At 47.6% G+C, this 22303-nt stretch overlaps 1 protein-coding gene across 3 annotated transcripts in view; it reads left to right on the top strand.

Moving 5' to 3' along the window:
• The window catches only part of HNF4A (hepatocyte nuclear factor 4 alpha), a 79496-nt gene extending 57463 nt beyond the window's left edge, over positions 1–22033 (top strand). For 2 of the 3 annotated variants that reach the window (XM_075901253.2, XM_075901252.2), the window contains exons 4-10: positions 2062–2168; positions 8758–8913; positions 12592–12679; positions 14124–14279; positions 16837–17073; positions 18559–18708; positions 19891–22033. In XM_075901253.2, coding sequence (XP_075757368.2) covers positions 2062–2168; positions 8758–8913; positions 12592–12679; positions 14124–14279; positions 16837–17073; positions 18559–18708; positions 19891–20033 — 1037 coding nt within the window. In that variant the 3' untranslated portion in view covers positions 20034–22033. The remainder of the gene's footprint in view (positions 1–2061; positions 2169–8757; positions 8914–12591; positions 12680–14123; positions 14280–16836; positions 17074–18558; positions 18709–19890) is intronic. The other variant, XM_006132241.4, reaches the window with a different exon arrangement.
• The last annotated feature ends 270 nt before the right edge of the window (positions 22034–22303 follow it).

The following is a 22303-nucleotide window of genomic DNA, read 5'->3' on the forward strand; positions in this document are numbered from 1 at the left end:
TTTTCAATAAAGAGGATTTTTCAGTGAATTGCCGCTATATTTTTTATCCCTGGGAAGTGCCTGTGGCTTTTTCATAAGGAACAAATAACCAGGCATTTTGCACACACAGAGAGAATTGCCTTTTCACAAGTTTACTAAAAGCAAAACTATTCATTTTTGCTCAAAAGTTACACTAGTCCCCAGATAATTGTCCAGAGTGTGGGGGTGTAATTCTCCCCAATACTGCTGGAGCCAGTAAAAGACCCATGTGCCATTTAATTCCCACTTAATCCCAAGTGGTGCCTAGACTCCATGCTGGCCTTTTGCACTGAGATCAATGTCTCCCTATACACAGGCAATGGCAAAATGCCTCCACTCCAAAATGGTGCATTTCATCTGTAAGAAAGTCCCTGATGGAAAGTGATGATATTTCTCTCTCACTCATACCCACACACACACACACGTAAAATGTGTGCTTGGTCATCAAACTATCCACCGTCAAGTGTGGCCACATGCTCCCCGCAGTTCTACCTTGAAAGCCTCTGCAGGGTTTCCTGCAACGCCGACATGACGAACCAGTCGGTGGCTTTACAAATACACAACTTAAAACCCAAACTTCTCCTGATTCCAGCTTATGTGCTCTCCACCCTCAGCCTGTAGGATAAAGTGACCTCCCTTAATAATAGACACCTCAAGTCGCTGCCCCCCTGAAACACAGGCCCTTGGAGAACATCCTAACGCTGACATTTCTCCTCATACTAGTAGGGACTGGGCATTGCTAAGAACTTGCCTTAATTTTGCCTGCAAGACAGAGGAATCCTCTCTCTTTAGAGCTCACTCATCTTGTGCTCAAGCTCTGCTTGTGCTTGTTAATATTCAATAGAAGTTACATTAAGTCCATGACCAGCTAATACTGAGCAAACATTTAGAAAACATTGTGGTGTGACTGAACCTGAGGCTCCAGTCACTGATAACAAACAGCGTAACCTTGAGCGCACCTATTTACAGCTGCTGACTGCAGGGCTTTCATTTCAGTTATTGCTTTTTATCAGGCTGAATTATACATTCAGAAAATATAAATCCAGGGAGCCATGAGTGTCATGCAGAGATTACTGTGATACGGTGGATCAATAGCCTCTTCTAGCCGATTGCTTGCATGACTGTATCTTTTCCAACATGGTTTGCCTACCCAGGGTTACAATCGTAACCAGATACTGGAATTCACCACTTCAGCATTTTTGCTCCAAGAGCAGCCTGCTGACACCCCTTAGACGTACAGTGTAAGTCCTTTATAGAACAAACCAAGCAGGGGGATACATGAGAAAGAAACATCCCTGTCATTACGACACTCTTCAGTCTCAGACCTAACTGAGTTTAGAGGCTCTGTCAATAGCTGCTGCAGATGCACACACAGTAACGATTGGCAGTAACACCACCTTCATTTCCTCTGTCATTCTAGCATACAGGGGCTTCCTCAAAGCACCGTTGTACGTTGTTGTGCTGCATGAAGGCCAAGCTGTATTGGCCACATTTTCAAAGGCTTCTGAGATTATGGCCAGCAAATCTACTTGCTCCCAGCTTTGGTTGGGGGGAGAGTTTGTATGAGAGCCTGTTGTCACAAGTCACGGTGGGGGTTTCTGAGTGCGAACAAGGGCATATGGGCATTTTTCATGTATGGCTTAAGAAGTTCCTTTAAAAAACTGGCACAGTGGCATGGGGCCAAGGGAGGACACCCGTTTCTGCCCTGGGAAGCAGATTATCACCCAGTGAGAGCTGAGTCAGGCCCTTATCTTCTGAAACAGCTCAGTACCAAGAGGTCCAAACATCCATTTTAGGCCCCCAGGAGAGTTCCAATGTTGAATTAGGCACCAAATGTCAGTCACCAATGTTTGAAAATCAGGCTCTCTGTGTGTAAAACATGATTCAGCCGCTTCCTCTCCTTTCTCCCACGCTATATTTGCAAAGCCTTGGCTAAAGAAAGCTGAGGATGTCGTGTGTAGCGGTAGCACCAACAGAGTGTGGTGGTGTTTGATACACCCACTCATGATTGAGGTCCAGCTGAGCCAATGTACTATCTTGCAGCTGTACAAAATGAACGTGATCGAATCAGCACCCGGCGCTCCAGTTATGAAGACAGCAGTTTGCCTTCCATCAATGTCTTACTGCAAGCAGAAGTCCTTGCACAACAGGTACCTCTTCTTTCCTCTTAGCCTAGTGCTAAAGCACGAGGTACAAAGTGTTCAGCAGAGCCAGGTGAATAAGTCTTCACTGATTCAAGGGTTTCCACCTTGAGGTTATTTTTGTTACTTATCTGTGCAAACTCAACTCCATTTTTCTCAAGCATGGTTGTTATTGAAACCAACCCTTGTATAACTGTTGGTCTGAAGATGACTGATGAACAGGTTGCTGCAAGTGCTTCACTTTTCAGCTGTACTGACAGGACACAAAGTGCCACATCCTCAGCCTGATATAAGGTGGTGTATCTTCACTGAAATCAGTGGAGCCATCCTGGCTGACACCCAATAAAATTATTGGCCGCAGATTTAAAACAAAATAAAAAGAAGCACTTCACACAATGCACCACTCATTCCCAGAGGATGTTGTGAAGGCCAAAAGTATAACTGGGTTCATAAGAACGTAAGAACGGCCATACTGGGTCAGACCAAAGGTCCATTTAACCTGGCATCCTGTCTTCCAACAGTGACCAATGCCAGATGCCCCAGAGGGAGTGAACAGAACCAGGGTATCATCAAGTGATCCTTCACCTGTCACCCATTTCCAGCCTCTGATAAACAAAGGCTAGAGACACCATTCCTACCCATCCTGGCCAATAAGTATTGATGGACCTATCCTCCATGAATGTATTTAGCTTTTTTCTGAACCCTGTTAAAGTCCTGGTCTTCACAACATCCTCTGGCAAGGAGTTCCACAGATTGACTGTGTGCTGCGTGAAGAAAAACTTCCTTTTGTTTGTTTTAAACCTGCTACCTATTAATTCCATTTGGAGACCCCTAGTTCTTATGTTACGGGAAAAACCAAAGAAGAACTAGAAAAAAAAAGAACTAGAAATGTTCATGATGGATGGGTCCATCAGTGGCTTTTAGTCAAGATTATCAGGGAGACAACCCCATGGTCCAAGTGTCCATAAACCTCCAACTGCCAGAAACTGGCCCTGGACAAAAGGAGAAGAATCACTGAGACCATTCTCTCCAGAGTATTTGGCATTGGTCACTGAGGCTGTGTCTAGACTACATGGCTCCATTGATGGAGCCATGTAGATAAGACACATAGGCAAAGGCAAATGAAGCTGCCATTTATATGATCGCGGCTTCATTTAAATTTACATGGCTGCCGCGCTGAGCCGACAAACAGCTGATCACCTGTTTGTCCGCTCGGCGCACTAGTCTGGACGCTCCCGTGCCGACATCAAAGCCCTTTGTCGGCAGCTCCGTTATTCCTCGTGGGATGAGGTTTACCGGGGCTGCCGACAAAGGGCTTTGATGTCGGCAGGGGAGCGTCCAGACTTGCATGCTGAGCGGACAAACAGCTGATCAGCTGTTTGTCGGCTCAGCGCGGCAGCCATGTCAATTTAAATGAAGCCGCGATCATTTAAATCGCGGCTTCATTTGCCTTTGCCAAAAAAAACAAATCTACATGGCTCCATCGACGGAGCCATGTAGTTTAGATGTACCCTGACAGACAAAGGATATTGGGTTAGAGAGTCTGACCCAGCCTGGCCATCCTTATGCTCTTACACCATTTGGCCCATAGGTTGTATGGTATTATTTCTACTCCCTGAATAACTCTTGGAATCAGGCTTCCGGTGCAAATACTTGTGACTATGAATTCAAGGGATGCTTAAAATTCTGTTTCTGTAAATAGTCCTGCCAGCACACTCACTCGTTTGCTAGAACATTCACAGAAAAGGGCTTGGGAAGAAGCAAATTTGTTTAAGAATATGAATAAATAAATAAACGGCTTGACTTTGTCTGGGAAGAACCAAGCCCCAGAATTCCAGGAAAGGCAAACACTAAGGATGTTCCATTTTGGCTGCCAGCTCAGAAAGCATTTCGCACAGTCTCCTCACCAATGGAGACAACCTGAATCTAAAGCACTGGCAACATCAAGCCTTAACACCAATGACATAATACAAGGAAGTCATTCAATTTCAAACCATTACCACTGCAATGCAAGGGAGGTCATCTGGCAAGGCCATGCATGACTCAGCCCATCTCAGACCTGTTCTCCTTAAGCACGCTCCTTGCCCTCTTTGCTGTGCCCACACTGTCAGTCTCAATCCACACAGGTCTTTATCTGCTTTGATAGGTATCACCAAGTATGTTGCTGATCATACTTGGAATGATCTTCCAAAATCTCCATGCCAAACTCTCCCCTCACTTCGTTCAAATTTCTTCTAAGAAAGGATGGAGGGAGGATAAATAAAGAAGGGGAAAGGGGAAAACTAACAGAAGCATCAAAGCATGTACAAGCGCAACAGGGTGACAATATTTGTCCATAACTTTTTTCACTGATAAATATAGATTTGGGTTGACTGAAATATTTCACATGTTTGTGTCAAATGGTTTCAGTAAAACAAACAAAAACAAACTTGTCCCTTCAAAAAAAACCAAAACAAAAAACAACCTAACAAGAGATTCTGAAAAAATTGCGTTTTATTTTCAATTTTGTATTTGAAATGCCTTTTTGTTCTGAATTTTATTTCAATTTCATTTACAAATATAACAAATTTGTAACAGCCTGACAATGAACAAAATGTTTAATTTGATCTGGAAGTATTTTTTCCTTTTTGTTTACCAGAAATTTTGAAAATGTTTGAGTTTAGGTCAGTTTGAAACAATACAGGTTGAACCTCTCTAGTCGGCACTTTTTTGTCTGGCAACATCCGTGGTCCAGCATGATTTTAGTGAGCTGGATGTCCACTTATCATGGGTGTGGCCAGTTTTTCCACGGTCCCATAAAATTTGTTTACAGCCACCAGTCCTGGTTTCTCAGTGGCTGTAATTTACCCCTAAATGTCTTCTAAGAGCCCAAGAAGCAGTGGAAGTTTTGGTAATTGCTGCTAGACAATATTGACCTCCCATGGTTTGGCAAATTCTCTGGTTTGGCACCAGTTGGATCCCCAGTATGCTGGACTAGAGAGGTATATTGTTGTGTTTTGTTTTTTGGAATGGGCAGTAGATCAGAAAATTGCCTTATTTACACAATTCCAAGTCCACGTGGGCTGGGCATGTTTCACCAGGGTTTCACCGGAATTTTATTTACCTGCGCATCTACAGGTAGAGCTGCTCACAGCAGATCGCTGTTCCTGGCCAATGGGAGCTGTGGGAAGCAGTGCAGACCGGGACACCACTTCCTGCAGCTTCCATTGGCCAGGAATTGTGAACTCCAACCAATGGCAGCTGCAAGCATCTGTACCTGCAGATGCACAGGTAAATAAAATGCCAGCAGCCCACCAGGGCCGCTTATTGCCCACTCTTGCCCTAGAGCTTGATCCTGAGAACTGCCGAGCATCCTGGCTTCAAAGGGAGTTGAGGGCATTCGAGATCCCAAAGGAATGCTCAGCAGCCTACAGGATTGAGTCCCTAGTGAGTAACCATGTGATCTTATCATTGCCCTCTTTTTCATTCCTTTCCTCTTCCCCCACCTAGCCAGCGGTACGCTCCGTGGGGTACTGTGTAGAATATGTGGCCAATGTTTCCCAAAGTCACTAGTGATTTGGGGTGTCTCCATCTCAGACTCCGGGTGCTCGGGTGCAGATGGCTGGTTTTCAGATTCAGGAGCCCCCACTGATTTTCCCAGCACTAGTCCGACGCACCCCCAATTGTGAGTTGTGTCTGAAAATCTGGGACCACGTCCTTTTTATTCTGCGAGGCTCCTAGCACATTTTTGAGCCCTGTACAAATAGCATCGCGCTCTGTGCTGCAAGGTGAGATGAAGGGTTGCAAAGGAGGAACATTTTACAGTGAGGCTGGATGTCCTGAAGCAGCACGATCTCTTGTTGAGTCAGGTCTGCCGATAAAGCATGAAGAAACCCACCCAGGCTGAGTGCCTGCAAAATCGTTAAACACTGAATACCTTAGTACTCGAATCAGTAATTTTTATATGCCTGGCTAATTAGAACAAGATATTGCTGAGGAGCAGCTTTCTCTGGGCTCTCAGGTCACTCACCCAGAGGTCTGGGTTTATTTGCTAAGCCTTCCTCGCTCCCTGATTAGGGTAATACATGGTGAGATTTTTACAATCTTATTTATTCAATAACAGTTCCAGAGCTGGAGAGGTTCCAAGAAATACACCCTGGGAAAAAAAAATACAGGTGCCTTTCGAACCAGATTTCCTTAATGAGGCCACTCTGTGAAAAAGGGAGCCAGGTCTGTGAAAGTGCTGGGACGGACAGGACAGGAAGTGCTGATGCTGTCCGGGATTCCAGAGGGCAGAAGGAAGAAAGTGGTGGGTCTGGTTAATCACTCACAAAGGCATGAGGAAAAACTAGTGATTAAAGCCAGATTTTGAAACAAGCCGAGTGTGCAACTATGCATGCAACATGTGCATGTGTAACGCCAGCAGGCAGGGGCGGATATAGGGCAGGACGAGCGGGGCAGCCGCCCCGGGCCCTGTGCTTCAAGAAGCCCCGCACATGCACCGTGTCAAAGGGGGGCCCCCACGAAATTGTGCTACCCTGGGCCCCGCAAAATCATCATCTGCCCCTGCCAGCAGGCGGAATTGAACATGGGACTTCTGGAGCTTAGTGCATGAGACTCTACTGCATGAGCTAAAAGCCATGAGCTACAGCTAAGGCTGTAGAGCAGACTCATTCTTCTCTCTATAAGTAGTCTCAGTGCCACTAGATGGGACAGTGCACCACACCCAAAAGTTGTGTGTTACACACGCACTTTTGCATTTGATTGGCATGCCAGTTTGTTGCACCTTTGCATGAAAATGGAGCTCCTCTGCGCATGAAGAAGTGCCAGATCACTCATTTGCAAGTCAAATGGCCCCACTGGCCTTAGCAGTCACAGTAATTCTGCATGCAAATTGGATGCACAGTGTATTTTTGTGGGCATATTCGCAGATGTGCAGTTTGGCAAAATGTTTCTACCTTTAAACTGGAGCCTCAGCATTTCAAATGAGGATTTTAAATATAAATGTCCTGGTTCTAATCTCACTTAAACCTACTTCCCAGCTGGGTAACTGAGTTTCTTGGAGAGACTTCTGATTTTGTTCAGCATGGGAGGAGAATCAGGCGCTACATTCAATACATTAATGAAAAAGCCACGCAGAGGCAGTCATGGCCCTGTTTTTTGAGGGAGCAGGAGATGGCTATCACAGTAGGTAGGGTAGCTCTCTGAGCCCTCACTGATGGGGAGAAGTTTTTTCACTAGCATCAACTCTGGCCTTGATGCTCTCTGCTGAAGGGCGGCTGGGTTTGTACCAGTGACCGTGGTGAAGAAATGACAGACTCATGTATGGGCCACATTGGGCTCTGGTGTAAATCCACTGAAACCCGACTGGCTCTTGACACTGGGCATGTTGCTCGCATGCTTTACAGATTGCTCAAGAATGGTCAGGGAATGACACATTGACAAGGGGTGTTACTGGGTTTTGTTGATGTTTTTCATTCACTTCCTCCTGCAATCAACAGGGTTGCCAGATGGTTTAACAAAAAATGCCGACCCCCTCTCCAAAAAAAAACCACCGGGAAAAAATTCTGTTGAGAAAAAAAAGGGGGAGACCAACGTTGTTAAGCAAAACAAACAAACAAAAAAAGGGCACTGCACCTTTAAATGGCCCCATGCTCCTCGCTCCCCCTCTCCTGCCAGACGCAGCAGAGGAAAATTGTTCCCGCCGGGCTTCCATCCGAGGGAAACAGGAAATACTGGACATTTCACATGTCTGGTATTTTCTGGGTTTTTTTTACTAGACAGGGGACCCGAATAATGGACAGTCCGGGCGAAAACCAGACACCTGGCTACCCTAGCAATCAAGAAGGCAAATCCAGATCCCAACCCCAAGATTCTGGGAGGGGGACATATATACTGATCCAGCATCCCATTCTGGGCCTATTTTAGAGATAGCAAAGTTGCTAGGAGATAACATCTTGTCAATGATGTCTCAGCTATACAAAGGAGGAAAAAGCACTTGGTTTCATTGACATCTGCCTGCCTTTTAATCTGTTCTTTGATTAAACTCATGGGCTGTGTCTACACTGCACCCCTTTTCCAGAAAAGGGATGCCGATTAGACAAGTAGGAATAAGGGATCTTCTGGAAAAGGGTTTATTTTCCGGAAAATCGCGTCTAGACTGGAGTTTTTCTCCGGCAAAACCCCGAGCCGGAAAAAAAGCGGCAGCCATGTAAATGCAAATGCCGCGGGGGATATTTAAATCCCCCGCGGCATTTGCAATTCCGACTTGTCTAATCGGCATCCCTTTTCCGGAAAAGGGGTGCAGTGTAGACACAGCCTTGGAGCCACAAACCTACATAGTAGATCAGGAAAGAAAGAAAAGACACTGCCCTCCTTTTTCATGAGTAGGGTTGCCAGATGTCCGGTTTTTCACCCAGACAGTCCAGTAATTGCGTCTTCTGGCAGCGACTCCTTTTTTTTTTCTCAACAAGTTTGGTCTCCTTTTTTTTTTTCTTTTGCATGAAAGTATCTGGCAACCCTATTCATGGGTCTTCCCAGTTTTGGGGACTTTCCTATCTCTGGCTCCACTAACTCTAAGGTATGAAGATGCTACATGGTTCCCTTTTCATGCTTGCAGATATCGTCGCCAATTTCCGTGATCAACGGAGATATCCGAGGGAAGACGATTGCGAACATAACAGATGTGTGTGAATCCATGAAGCAGCAGTTGCTGGTGTTGGTGGAGTGGGCCAAGTACATCCCGGCTTTTTGCGAGCTTCCCTTAGATGATCAGGTTAGCGCTGCCATTTGACCTCCCCTCACACTTTCCAATAGAGGTTAATCTGTTGCCAAGAAAAATGGCCCAGAGCTGCAAAGAAATTGCACCTTGTTTTCTAACCACAACTGTACAAGCAGATCAGATAACTGCACGATACAATACAGCCATTTGCATGTGCAATTAAGCAGACGGTTTGCACAATTGTTATAACAAGGTGCTAAAACTAGACACATAATCATGCACACATTTTGAAAGCAAAATTTTGTATGGGCAGATGATTGGTGAATCAATGGTTAATGCTACTACAGCACTTTGCAAACAAAGTACTATACAAATGTCTGGGATAATTAGACTGATTAGATACAGCATATTGGTTTAAAGTTTGAAGGCCTTTTTGTTATCCAAGGTTTTTAAAAATCTCTCTTAATTCAGTCATCCCTGTGGTTTCATGGTGTCAGTGCAAACTGTTACTGACAGGGATCGCCGTACTGCGACGAGCCCCACTTGCCAGCCGCGCTGCCCGGTGATCTGCGCATGCGCAGATCGTTCTGCACATGTGCAGATTGCCCGAACCCGGCTCTTCCGGGTTACAATCTACTCGCCCCGGGTGAGTAGATTGTATTATTTTTCAAGCCCTGGTTACTGATAGTGATTTATAAATTATATTGAAAAGGTGTTTAAGATCCCAAATCAACTGCAGCATCTTTTGTTGCCTGAATTATTACAAATATATGTATACAGGTTGAAACTTTCTAGTCCGGCTCTCTCTGGACTGGCTACATCTGGGGTCCGGCATGATTTTAGTTAGATGGATGTCCGCTTATCATGGGTGTAGCCAAGTTTCCTGTGTTCCCATAAAGTTTAACAGCCACTAGTTCTGACTCTCAGTGTGCTGTTATTTAGCTCTAATTTACCCCAAAAGTCTTTTGAGAGTCCAGTAAACAGTGGAAGTGTTGGCGATGCTGAGAGACAATATTGACCTCCCGTGGTTGAGTAAATTCTCTGGTTCGGCACTGATCTGGGCCCAAGGGTGCTGGACTAGAGAGGTTCAATCTGTATTTAAAGCAAGATATTAAAGGAGCTTACTTTCGAAGAACAGCGAACAGAGCTCTGCATTCCCCCTGTAAGAAATAAATCATTAGAGCTAAGGGCATATCTACACTGCCAGGCCAGCAGAGTATAATTTCAGACATACCTTAGCTAGTTTAAATCTAGCTAGCTCAGCTCCAGGAACAGTGAAGGGCTGGCTGCCCGGGCATCAGCACAGCTGGCCACCCACAGCCAGAATTCCAGGAAAGTTTGTATATTGTTATTGGTATCCACACTAGCTAGACTGAAGCTATCTTGAGTTTGTCTACGCAAGCTGCAGTCAGACTTTAGACACGCCCTAAAGCAGCCTCAATGGCACAAGGAAATGCTCAGTGTTAAGTGCTATATTTCAAAGTTGCATGCAACTGATGAAGAGGTGAAAATGCAGAGACACCTGTGTATTTGTACACTTGCTCAAAATACACAACCATGAAGGGGAGGGTATACAAGGAAAACTAGTCAGAGTCCATTTCTGTGGAGGATTTGCAGCACCTCTCATGGCACAGTAGGAATTCTCTAAGTTAATTGCTGTTTGGTTCACAAACTTTTCCATCCGGGAGCAGAGATCAGCCCAGTGAGCTCCAGGTCTGGAGGTAGTTTTTAAAGATCCAAGAATTAGAATATTTAGAAAGTCAGAATGCTCAGCTAGTTAAAACCCCTTCGGCAATCTCACTGAGCAGATCACTGGGTGTTTTTTTTTTCTGAAATGCACATTAAAAGAATAACCAACCCTGTTAGACCCGTATTGTCAAAGAAGGATGGACCCATGACAGTATGAAAGCCACAACCAGAGAAACATAGCAGCAAAAGTGCATGTGAGCCCCTGCCCAGTTCAGAATTCCCTGCAGAATGGAAATTCTGGTTTTGACCAGCTCAGGTAGGCACCAACCACTGTGTTACACAACAAATTGGGTAACTACACCCATCTGGCCCTCTGCCCATGCACTTCACATTGTGTTGCACAAATGAGGGCTTCCCAGCACCTTGAAGCATTGCAGGAGTCCCTGTCCTAATTATTTGCATGAACCCTTTGTACCCTCAAGTGTCAGCATCTTTTCTAATCAGAGCTTTGTTCTCACAGTTTGCATGCTCTTAGCATTTATGGTGGAGTGAGGCTTCCCTGGGCTTCATCTGAGGCTGAGAGATAAACACCCTGAAATCTGTGATATGTCCCTGCTCTGTCGCTTCATTCTCCTTCTCTCCCTCTGTTTGTTCAGCACATAGAAGATAGACCAGCCCCATCAGGATCCACTTTTCCAAGTCTCTCCATTAATGTTTAATAGTTGTTTTCTTCAGTCAAGATCCTTGGCTAGCTATTAAGAAGCAGCTGGGCCACATTGTCCAATAGTTAACCTTTGTTTCTACAAAAGCTTTGAAATTGTTAACAGAAGTGGGGCAAAAGATCCAGGACATTCTCAGGAACCACTGAGGGGTGTAAAATAAAAGACGTCAATCATTAACACCAGGACAGAAAAACATCTCTGAGCCTTGGTTGGGCCAAACTGTCCATTGCCACGGGGGCAGGGAGCAAATGACCAGATGATGACCCCACATGCCGGTGGGACATATCATGTGATATGATGACCCCATTCCTGGTGGGATGTAAGGCATGAGATGGTCACCCCGTTCCTGGTGGGATGTAAGGCATGTGATGGTCACCCCACTCCTGGTGGGATGTAAGGCACAAGATGGTCACCCCATTCCTGGTGGGATGTAAGGCATGTGATGGTCACCCCACTTCTGGTGGGATGTAAGGCACGAGATGGTCACCCCGTTCCTGGTGGGATGTAAGGCATGTGATGGTCACCCCACTCCTGGTGGGATGTAAGGCACAAGATGGTCACCCCATTCCTGGTGAGATGAGGAGCATGAGACCATAGCCCCTCCCACTGGTGGAATATAGGGGTGACACGGAAATGATCCAATTCAGTGTCATGATGTAGAATGTGAAATGGAAACTACCCTCTTCCCTTGCATGAATTACCCTGCTCCCTGACTCCTCCAGCACGTGCCATGCAAACGTGACTTTGCCCCTCTGGTGTGAGCATCCAATGCTATACCAGCCAATGCCTTTGTACTGGTGTGACAATCTCTGTGAGGGTTGCCGATGTCTGAGAAAAAGACAACCCCCCTGCATCCCAGTGAGGTAGCTGTCAGCAGCAGACAACCCCCCACCAGGCTGGGTCGCAGTCTGGGGTGTTTGATCCTTGCTTGTCAGCTGTCCCTTCCGGAGCCAGTGACTGTCTGCTCTGTGAGGTGATGCCATCTCTCTTTTCTCCTTCGTCTGCACCAGTCCAGCTTGCTTGGATTTCTTCTTCCCGGTGACTTGTCACTGGGCGTTTCAGGTGCTGGGATAGTATCGTGAGCATCTTTTGGTTCAGGTGGTTGGCTCCCTGGCTAAGGGGTTGGAGGTGCTGTGCCTAAGAAGCAGTGAGATGCAGGAGTACATTGTGTTTGGATCCCCTCTTTAGAACCCCTCCATGTAACAGGAGAGAGGACCCCGCTCCTCTGCCCTGACATACATAAGACAGGGATGGGCACTGGAATCAAAGCACCTGCCCCCCTTCTCCCACTCACCCTGAGAATATGTCTCTGTCCTTGCAGGTGGCATTGCTGAGGGCACATGCAGGGGAACACCTGCTCCTGGGAGTTGCCAAGAGGTCCATGGTGTTCAAAGACATCTTGCTATTAGGTAAACGACTTCTCCTCGGTGCCAGCGTGCTGCTGCTTCCTCTCGCAAAGCAGGAGACACTCACCTAGGAGCATCCTATTTATGGATTTGAAGGGGATGGGCAGTTTGTTTTGGCCTGTGTCATTTTTGTCATATGTCATGTTGGGTCAGAATTCTTGCATCCCCAGGGAACCCGGCCCTGCCCTGGAGTTTGGTTGGTGCTTCCGTTCTAAGGGCTCGGTTCACATTTCCACCATAAGCTTCAGTAGGCTAGAGGGGCCTCTAGGTGCCTGACACCCACATGAAGACCCCATCATGCTGCCAGAGTGGTGAAAAGAGGCCGCAGTGCAAGTGGGAAGCAAAGCAGGGATCCACCTTCATTCACCTTTTCCTTGTAGCTTGTTTTTCCTTCCTTTGTCCAGTAACAGAGTGAGACAAGGCTGCTTGGATAACATAGGTCAGCATTTATGGCCAGCACATCCCTTCCGCTACAGGGAAGGAAGATGGATGGCGTGTATCCAGAAACAGGCCCATTTGCTGCTAAGGGATGGGTGGAAGGGGAAACGTTACTTGTCCCAGACGGGTCTAGTCCTGTTCTGTGGTAAATAAAAGCCCAGGGCAGTTGTGCTCCCTAGGGACCCACTAGCATGTTGCAGCGTCCTTTCCCAGAGTAAAGATGCCGGTCCCATGCATGGTCCACGCATGGGGAGCACCTTTGTGATGCTCAAGAGCCAGCAGGAGGCACCCAGATCAACACTCGGTGGGAAGTGATGTCAGCTCGAATGTGCCAACCACAGGCCACTGGTTCACTAACAGATGGTCTCAAGACCTGGCTAGCCCTGCTGATAAGTGTCCAGGAATCAGGAAGGGCTTGAGGCTTTTCTCTAGCAAAGTTTGGGATTTCAGGGGGTGGCGCTCAGCCCTACACAGGATCCTGGGTGCTTGTAGATTCAAGAGGCCACAATGATGTGTCCCCATTTACACTCACACGCCACTGTTCATCCCAGCCTTGGTCATGCAGGGTGAGCAGTGATTGTGTGAAGTCCTGGTCACCATTCTAAGTCTAGGTGGATTCAGGGAAGCTGACATCCATGCCGGCTCCCTGGGCCAGGTGTGTGTGCATGTGTTGGGGCAGGGGCTGCCTCTGCACTCCTGGAATGGGCCGGGCCTCAGGTGGAAGGGTTGGGGGCAAGCACTGCATCCCTCAGCACTGCCCAGACTGCAGTGCCCCCCTCCAGCACGGCCTTGAGCTTGCCGCACAGGACCCCCACTTTTCCAAGCCACCCTAAGAGCCCCAGGCCCCGTTGAATCACTGGGCCCTGGGGCAACTGCCCCTTTTGCCCCCCTCTTTCAGTGGGCCTGGGTGGATGTAATACAGTCTGAGTCCCTCGGGGGCCTCCTCCTTGCTGGTGTGAGCATGAGCAGCAGGGATGGCTGAGGCTACAGTTTTATTGTGCCCCTAAAGGGAATGACCGCATAATCCCGCGGAACTGCCCTGAGCTGGTGGAGGTGAGCCGGGTGGCCATCCGAATCCTTGATGAGCTGGTCCTGCCATTCCAGGAGCTGCAGATTGATGACAATGAATATGCCTGCTTGAAAGCCATCGTTTTTTTTGACCCAGGTAGGCCCAAACCTTCAGCAATCAGCCCTCAGAGAGGGTCTCCTCTTATAAAATTCACAGGAGCAACCTCACAATAGCTTCTCCTTGTTCTCAGGTGCGCCAGTGCCCCAGCCTTTTCGTGCAGTGTCGGTGGGAAGGATCTGATTTTCTCAGGGTGGTTTTCTCAGTGCTTTCCGAGCCCCACGTCCCTTCTGGGGTGCTGTGTCTCCTTGCAGGTTTCTGGCATTTGGATAGAGTGAGATAGTGCTGGGCCTATCATGACAGAGGAGTTTGACCCCCGTGGATACAGTTAAAAAAGCAGCACCCCTGGCTGACAATGCCAAGGGATTGTAATTAGCGAGCTCTGGGAAAATGCCGGTAACAGTGGCCAGTCTGCATACCGATATACCACACCAGTCCCGACCGAACTGGGGCAGAGCTAGTGCCACCCCACACCCAGCCCTTATATCAAGGGGCGGAGAATGCAGTGGAGTGTCTGAGCAATTCTGAAGGGGCAGGACTGTGGATCCATGGCCAGGCAATGGCTGAACCATCAGTGTAGGAGACAGAGTCTCACAGTAAAGCTGGAAGGACTTATCGAGCGGGGTCCCGCAGGGATCAGATCTGGGTCCAGTTCTGTTCAATATTTTCACTGGTGATTTGGACAGTGACACAGAAAGCACACCTACAACATTTGTGGACCATGCGATACCAAGCTGGGAGGGGTTGCAAGTGCTTTGGAGGATAGGGTCAAAATTGAAAATGAACTGGACAAACTGGAGAAATTGTCTGAAGTCACTAGGATGAAATTCAGTTTGGACAAGTGTAAAATACCCCACATAGAAAGGAGCAATCAATTGCACCCATACAACATGGGGGATAACCGTGTGAGAAGAAGTGCTGCGGAAAGGGATCTTGTTTTAATAGTGGATCACAGGCTAAATATGAGTCAACAGTGTAACTGCCCCCCACCCCAAAAAAAAGGAAGAGGAAGAGGAAGAAGCAAAGAGCATTCTGAAATGTATTAGCAGGAGTGTTGTGGACAAAACATGAGAAGTCATTCTTCTCCTCTACTCCATGCTGATAAGGCTTCAACTGGAATGTTGTGTCCAATTCTGGGCATCACATTTCAGGAAAGATGTGGGAAAATTGAGAAAATCCTGAGAAAAGCAATAAAAACGATTAAAGGTCTAGAGGGAAGATTGAAAAAATGTGGTTTAAGTCTGGAGAAGACTGAGAGGGGACGTGATAATGGTGTTCAAGTACCGAAAAACCCTTGGAAAGAGGGGAGAGGAAAATGTTTTTTCTTAACCTCTGAGGATAGGACAAGACGCAGTGGACTTAAATCGCAGCATGGAAAATTTAGGTTGGACATTAGGACACAATTCCTAACTGCTAGAGTGGTTAAGACCTGGACCAAATTGCCTAGGGAGGTTGTAGAATCTCCATCTTTGGAGGTTTTTAAGAGTAGTTAGACAAACATCTGTCAGGGGTGGTCTAGATCATTGGTTCTCAACTTGCGACCCAATCAGCACACAGCTGCAGCCCATGTTACAGCCTCAAGGCCATACAGGTAGTATTAAATGCAGCTCACATAACACAATGGCAAATAAGCTGAGAACCACTAATCTAGATAATACTTAGTCCTGCAATGAGTGCCGGAGACAGGACTAAGGCTACGTCTACACTGCAATGCTATTTCAGGATACCAGAGTAGCCCACGTCTTCACAGCAAGTCCGTTATTTTGAAATATAACGGGCTTGTTATTCCAACATCCCTGTAAACCTCATTCCATGAGGAGCAAGGGACATTTTGGAATAGCGGGTTATTACACAGCGCCATAGTATGAAATAAGCTATTTTGAAATAAGATACACAGTTTGCATAGCTCAAATTGTTTCGAGCTACGGCGCAATGTAGACGAACTCTCACTGACCTCTCCAGGTCCCCTCCAGTCCTACCAATCTAAGACTCTCTAGGAGGGTAGAGGTATTTTGTGCTGCCCAAATGGCACACAGGCTAGAATCCAGCATTAAATGCCCAGCGGAGATTCCCCTTGTGGAGGAGAGCTCTCTCCTCATCTAAGGCTGGAGAACACGGCTCTTGTGCCAGCTCAGCACCTCCTCCTGCATGGTGGGGAGGGGGTGCCAGGTGAGGATGGGGTTGAGGCAGGTCTGGAGGTGGCAGAGTGGAGCTGTGCTAGCGTTAGGTGCATTAGTGGTGCTAGCACAGCCCTTAGGCAGCACCAACGGAGCTCGGTCCTGCCGTGAGGGCCGGGGACTGGACTTGACCTCTCGAGGTTCCTTCCAGTTCCATGGTTCTGTGATGCTGAGGCAAGGTTGGTGCAGAACAATGGAGGCATGACTGCCTTATTGATGGCTCCTGCCTCTGTGCCAAGCCAAGCCTGGGTGCAGGGGAGAATTCAGCCCTCGAAAAGGAGCCATGAATGTCTCTAAAACCAGACTGCAGGGAGCCAGAGAGAGAGCCAGTGGCAGGCTGAGCCCCCAGCTCATTGCCCTAGAGAGGGCCTCTCCTTTGGGACACCGCCTTCCATTTCTCATTTTGGGCTTTGTTTCAGATGCCAAAGGGCTGAGCGACCCCACCAAGATCAAGAGGATGCGGTACCAGGTGCAGGTCAGCCTGGAGGATTACATCAATGACCGGCAGTACGACTCGCGGGGCCGCTTTGGCGAGCTGCTGCTTCTGCTGCCCACCCTGCAGAGCATCACCTGGCAGATGATCGAGCAGATTCAGTTTGTCAAACTCTTTGGCATGGCCAAGATTGACAACCTACTGCAGGAAATGCTGCTGGGGGGTGAGTATCGGAGCACAGCCTCTACAGCCCTAATCCTCAGCACAACCCCATCACCCTCTCGTCACAGGGTGCAGGGATCAGAAGGGAGGGGGCAGAGTCCTGGGTTCCCAGGTCTATGTTCAGACCTCCGGAGGCAGGGAGCTGAGCAGATCAACCCAAGCTAACCATTTACCTTCCTTCAGAAGGTGCAGCTTGCGTTAGATGTAATTCCCTCCCTCTGCAGCTTGTATTGTGTTTCACGTACTATGTGATCCGTTCCTATGAAATACAGCTGGCTGTTTATGCCATAGGCACTGGCTCCTTGGGTGCTCTGGGGCTGGCGCACCTCTGGGAAAAAAATAGTGAAGGTTCAGCACCCACCGATAGCCCCACTAATTAGCTCCCCCCCAGGTCTCCCACCCACAAATGACCAGCATGCGAGCTGCTGGAAGAAGGGAAAGGAAAGGGGACAGGTGGAGGCAGAGCGAGGGCAGAGCGCACTCAGGGGAGAAGGCCAAACAGAGTGGGAAGAGGCACGGTGGATCATTGGGGGAAGGGGAGAAGTGAGGGTGAGGCCTGGAGTGGAGCAGAGATTGAGCACCCCGGGGAAACCAGAAAGTCAGTGCCTCTGATTTATGCAGCTATTTACAGAGCTTCAGGTTAGCATTCCTAGCCATGAGCACACAGACTGACTTCTTGTGCCTCCTCCAAATCCTTCCCTCCAGCAACCGGTGCCCCTCCCAAGTTCCATTCAGGTTGCTCCAGGCGGCGAAGGTTCTGTTCCCAACAGCATGACAATTTGCCCCTCTGTCCTTACATCACCCCTGTGCACATTTCAGAGGATGCATCTCCCAAGAGACAGTCAGCTACTTACCTAAGTCTTGTTTCCTTCTAAGGGTATGGCTACCTGCCCACAGCTACACGAGGAGTAACGGTAGTTCAAATTAAGAGTGTTAATTCGAACTACCTAGTCCGTGCCGCATGTAGCCGTGGGGAGGTAGTTCGAGCTACCGGGCATTTAAAAATGGCGGCGCCCGGGAACATGCAAATGAAGCCTGGGTTATTTAAATCCCAGGCTTCATTTGCAAGTTCAAATGACTACATTAGCCACCCTAGTTTGAACTAAGGTGGCTAGTGTAGCCATACCCTAAGAGAGTCATGAGAACATTACATGCGTTAAAGGGGAATGGTTAAAAGCAGGGCCTGGCTTTATTATTAGCTGCTGAAAGCTCAGTTAACCTGATGCAATGCATGGAGTGGAGCAGCAGTTTGCCCCTCTGCTGACCCTGCAAATAGCTCTTCCCCGGAATCCCAAGAGAAGAGAAGATGGTGTTGCTACGGTAGAGGCAGAGCAGCACTGAGGTCTCAGTGGAGGACAGGGAGGGAACGTGTCCCGATCATTTGAACAATAGTGCACCTAGAAGCACTGGCGTGGCTGTGCACGTTTGGCTCTCCAGATCTATGCTCTTTTGGACAGTCGAGTCCTTTCCTCTTGTGTCCTGCCAGCGATTACTGACACTGCAATGGTTCTAGGCTCGTCGAGTGAAACCCCGCACGCTCACCACCCTCTGCACCCTCATCTGATCCAGGAGAACTTGGGGACGAACGTCATCGTAGCCAACACGATGCCCGCGCAGCTGCATAATGGGCAGATGTGTAAGTATCCCTAGCAGCACTGACAGCTGCCAAGACAGACCTGGGTTGTTTGGAATTAAGCTAAATGGAATGTGTATGAATTGGAAACAACAGGCAGGTCACCCCAGGAGTGGCATTTTCTACACGGCAAAGCTACAGCAATGCAAGTCAGATACTATGGCCCTGCTAGAAGTGCCTCTGCAGAAGGACAGAGACAGACCCCCAGGGAGGTGGGGAGAGTGCAGTCGATTAGCTCGAGTGCTTGATTCAGTGGAAGGCTCCCCAATAGATGGTCGTTTTTACAGGAGCCCTAATTTGGCAACTAATAGGGTACGTCTACACTGCATGGCTCTGTCAGGATATGAAGGTATCCCAAAATAGTTACCCCACGTCTACACAAGCCACCCCATATTTTGAAATAACGGACACGCTATTTCATCATCCTGGTAAATCTTGTCGCACAAGGGATAAGGAATGGCTCGAAATAGCGCGTTATTTTGAAATTCGGTGCTGTGTAAATGCGCCAAATTTCAAAATAAGCTATTTCTAAATCATTTTGAAATAAGATACGCAAATTGCATAGTGCAAATCGCATATCTTATTTCAAGTGTAGGGTGCTGTGTAGATGCATCCTAATAGACCAACCTAGTGCATGACTCCTGAGTGCTGATTAGATCACGTGCCCAAAGACTAGACCTTGTACATCTGGGGAAAAGCCAGTAAAATGTATGTGAATGTTTTAATTTCCTTGGCCTCCCCATCGTCCTGCTGTCCAAAGAACCCTGCGTATCAGGGGGCTTGAACATGGGGGTGTCTGCTTGGCCACAGCACAAAGCGAGATCTTGGAGATGACATTCAAATGCAACCTACAAGGTGAGTCTTCCGTGCAGAGTCAAAAGCAGGCCCAGAACCCCTGATTCTGTGTTTGTTGCTGTGGACTCCTCCAGCGATGCTAGGGGCAGACACATATGGAGACTGTGCGTAGCCCCTGGAAACCATGTTTTCACGGAAGAGCAGTTGACCTCTCTTCCATCTGTGATGCCTGTGCCAGCACTAGAAGGATCCCTACCCAAGTCCTTAGCCCTTCCCCAAACTCTGGAGTATATGGATTTGGGATTCAGATTTGAATATTGCAGCTTGAGTCCTTGTAGTCCTGTAGCATCTTCTCCTACTGCCTTTGTAACACAGTGTTTCTTTCGGCAGCCACTCCGGAAACTCCACAGCCTTCCCCGCCTGCAGGCTCAGGACCTGAGCAATACAAGCTGCTCCCCGGGGCCATCGCTACTGTAGCAAAACAGCCCACTTCAATCCCCCAACCCACCATCACAAAACAAGAAGTCATCTAGAGTCTCCCAGAAAGAAACCAGCCTGTGGAAGACTGTGCTGGGGAAAACAGACTGACTGTCCCAGTGAAGACGGAAGATGTCAGTGGATTCACAGGCACAAACACATCAGCTTGTTTATTGGAAGACCGCAAAAGGCTCGCTTTGTGCAGCTAGAGAGAGCATGTGCCGTGGGCCAGCTGAGAGTTACATATCGGGGAGTTAAACCATAGTGAAATCATTAGTCCTCGTATGAAGGGCCGGAACTGAAACTCGTGCCTGCCAGTGACTCTTGAGATTTGCCTTGACTGCTTGCCTGTGAAGTGGCACTTGACCACTTTTTACTGCCTCGGAGTGGGTTCAAAGCAAACCAGACATTACTAAAAGAACGGACTTAGCCAACACAGATGTCTCATTTGAATGATGGGCAGAGAGGCCTCCTGCTGTCTTTAAAGTTTCTCAGAATAGTCCCAAATTTCAGCCAACATTAATGGAGCTAGAAATTCTCTGGGAAGCATCATTCCAAAGACCGGGGTGGGCAGGGTATAATAACCCTCTGTGACAATATTTAAGCACAGCCTGGTCCCCTTGATGAGTTTGGTGCTTTGGAATTCCCTGCTATTTCAGACTTTCCATATGTTGGGGTACTGCTGGGGTTTCTTACCCCAGCATCATTATTCCCTCCCCGTGTCAGCAACTGAAGGAGGCAAAGCAGCAAATTCCTCCATTATGCTACCACGGCACGTTTGCTAAGGGAGTCATGGGAGCAATACATGCGTTAAGGGAATGGAGTGATGGTTCTGGGATTCAGCTAATGGTCTTGGGAAGGACAGAGATCGGGAGGGGACAATATTTGCTCAGCACCCTGAAATACCACACAGATCTCGCCTGCGTGATTGCTGGAAATCTGGCTGGGTCCGTGCCTCCTAATTATACTCACACATCTTAACTATAAGCAAAAGCTTATCTGCAGCCTGTTTGTGGGAGATTATGGTGGGTGGAGGCACGACAGAGAGTAGGGAGGAAATCAGAAGTGGAGAGATGAGAGATGGACGGACCCAAGACACAAAGATTGGACCAGGATTGCATGTTCCTCATGGCTGGGGAGTGTCTGGATAACTGGTCACTCACAGGTTTATAAGGTTTTACGTCATGACAGAGATTAGTTGTGACAGTCTGCAAGGTACAGACCCGCAAAGCATGAGGGCAATTAGAAACCCATAGACCCTCAAGCTCTGCTATGAAGTCCTTACGGGGTCAAGGAGAAACGTTTTATTATGTAAATATCCTGCCTAGTTCCTGGCCTAGACCCTTGCCATGGAACCTCGCTGGTTTCACTTTGCCTGTGTTTTCCTTTTGCTCATTGAAGCCTATTGGTGCTATTCCCTGCAGCTCCCACCACCACAGGGAAAGAAGGCCATGAAGCTGGCAATTTCTCCTTCCCTAAAAACTGAAATCTCTTCCTGGGGAAATACTCATTTTTCCTGACCACACACTGGATTTCTGCAAGGTCCTGGCCCAGTGGAAACATCAAGAAGTGGTGGAGTCACAATTGCTAAAAGCTCTTGGGACGAATCCCCAGCTGATGTCAATAAGAGTTCCTCTGATTTACACTGGCTGTGGATGTGGGCCCTGGATTTCAAATGCAAAAATGCAGCACCTCGCCCCTGCCTACGGGTATCAAAGTATTGTATTGCCTGTCAACCTGATGGCATTTTGCTGAATAATTTATTGCGGTGATGAATCTAATAATTTTCCAGACTTTATTTTGTAAATCACATTGATTATGATCGGGAAATTAAATGTGAACAACTGAATAATGAGACCGTCTTTTTCCAACTGCCCCAACTTTTCCTGTATGTAGAGGTAATGTATGGGGAATATGTCTCAGTGCACATTTCATTCGCACCAGACATCCCCAATACGGTTCATTAATTTTTGCTGGTTACTGCCTTCCAATGGAAACAGAGAAATATTTCTTCACTACAGTTGTATTAATAAAAAAAGAAAGAAATGCAAAAATATTTTCTAACTTTTCTTGGATGGATTTTTTTCTATGGAGAGGATAAACTCCAAACCCTTGTTAACTTTGTCATAAGGTACTGTGCATACCTTTTCCCCATTACACCAGGTCTGAATTTGACCCATCAATCAAATGAGCCTTCACTTCGCAGTGTTGCTGGCTCCTTTTATCAGAAGTCTCACAATGGTTGGAATTTTTCTTAAAGCCCCCAGATACTGGACGCATAGTATTGCTTAAGAATTTACTTTAAAAAAGGAACTTTTTGGACATT

This window comes from Pelodiscus sinensis, chromosome 17 (assembly GCF_052426305.1).
Source record: "Pelodiscus sinensis isolate ZL-2025 chromosome 17, ASM5242630v1, whole genome shotgun sequence".
Taxonomy (NCBI): domain Eukaryota; kingdom Metazoa; phylum Chordata; order Testudines; family Trionychidae; genus Pelodiscus; species Pelodiscus sinensis.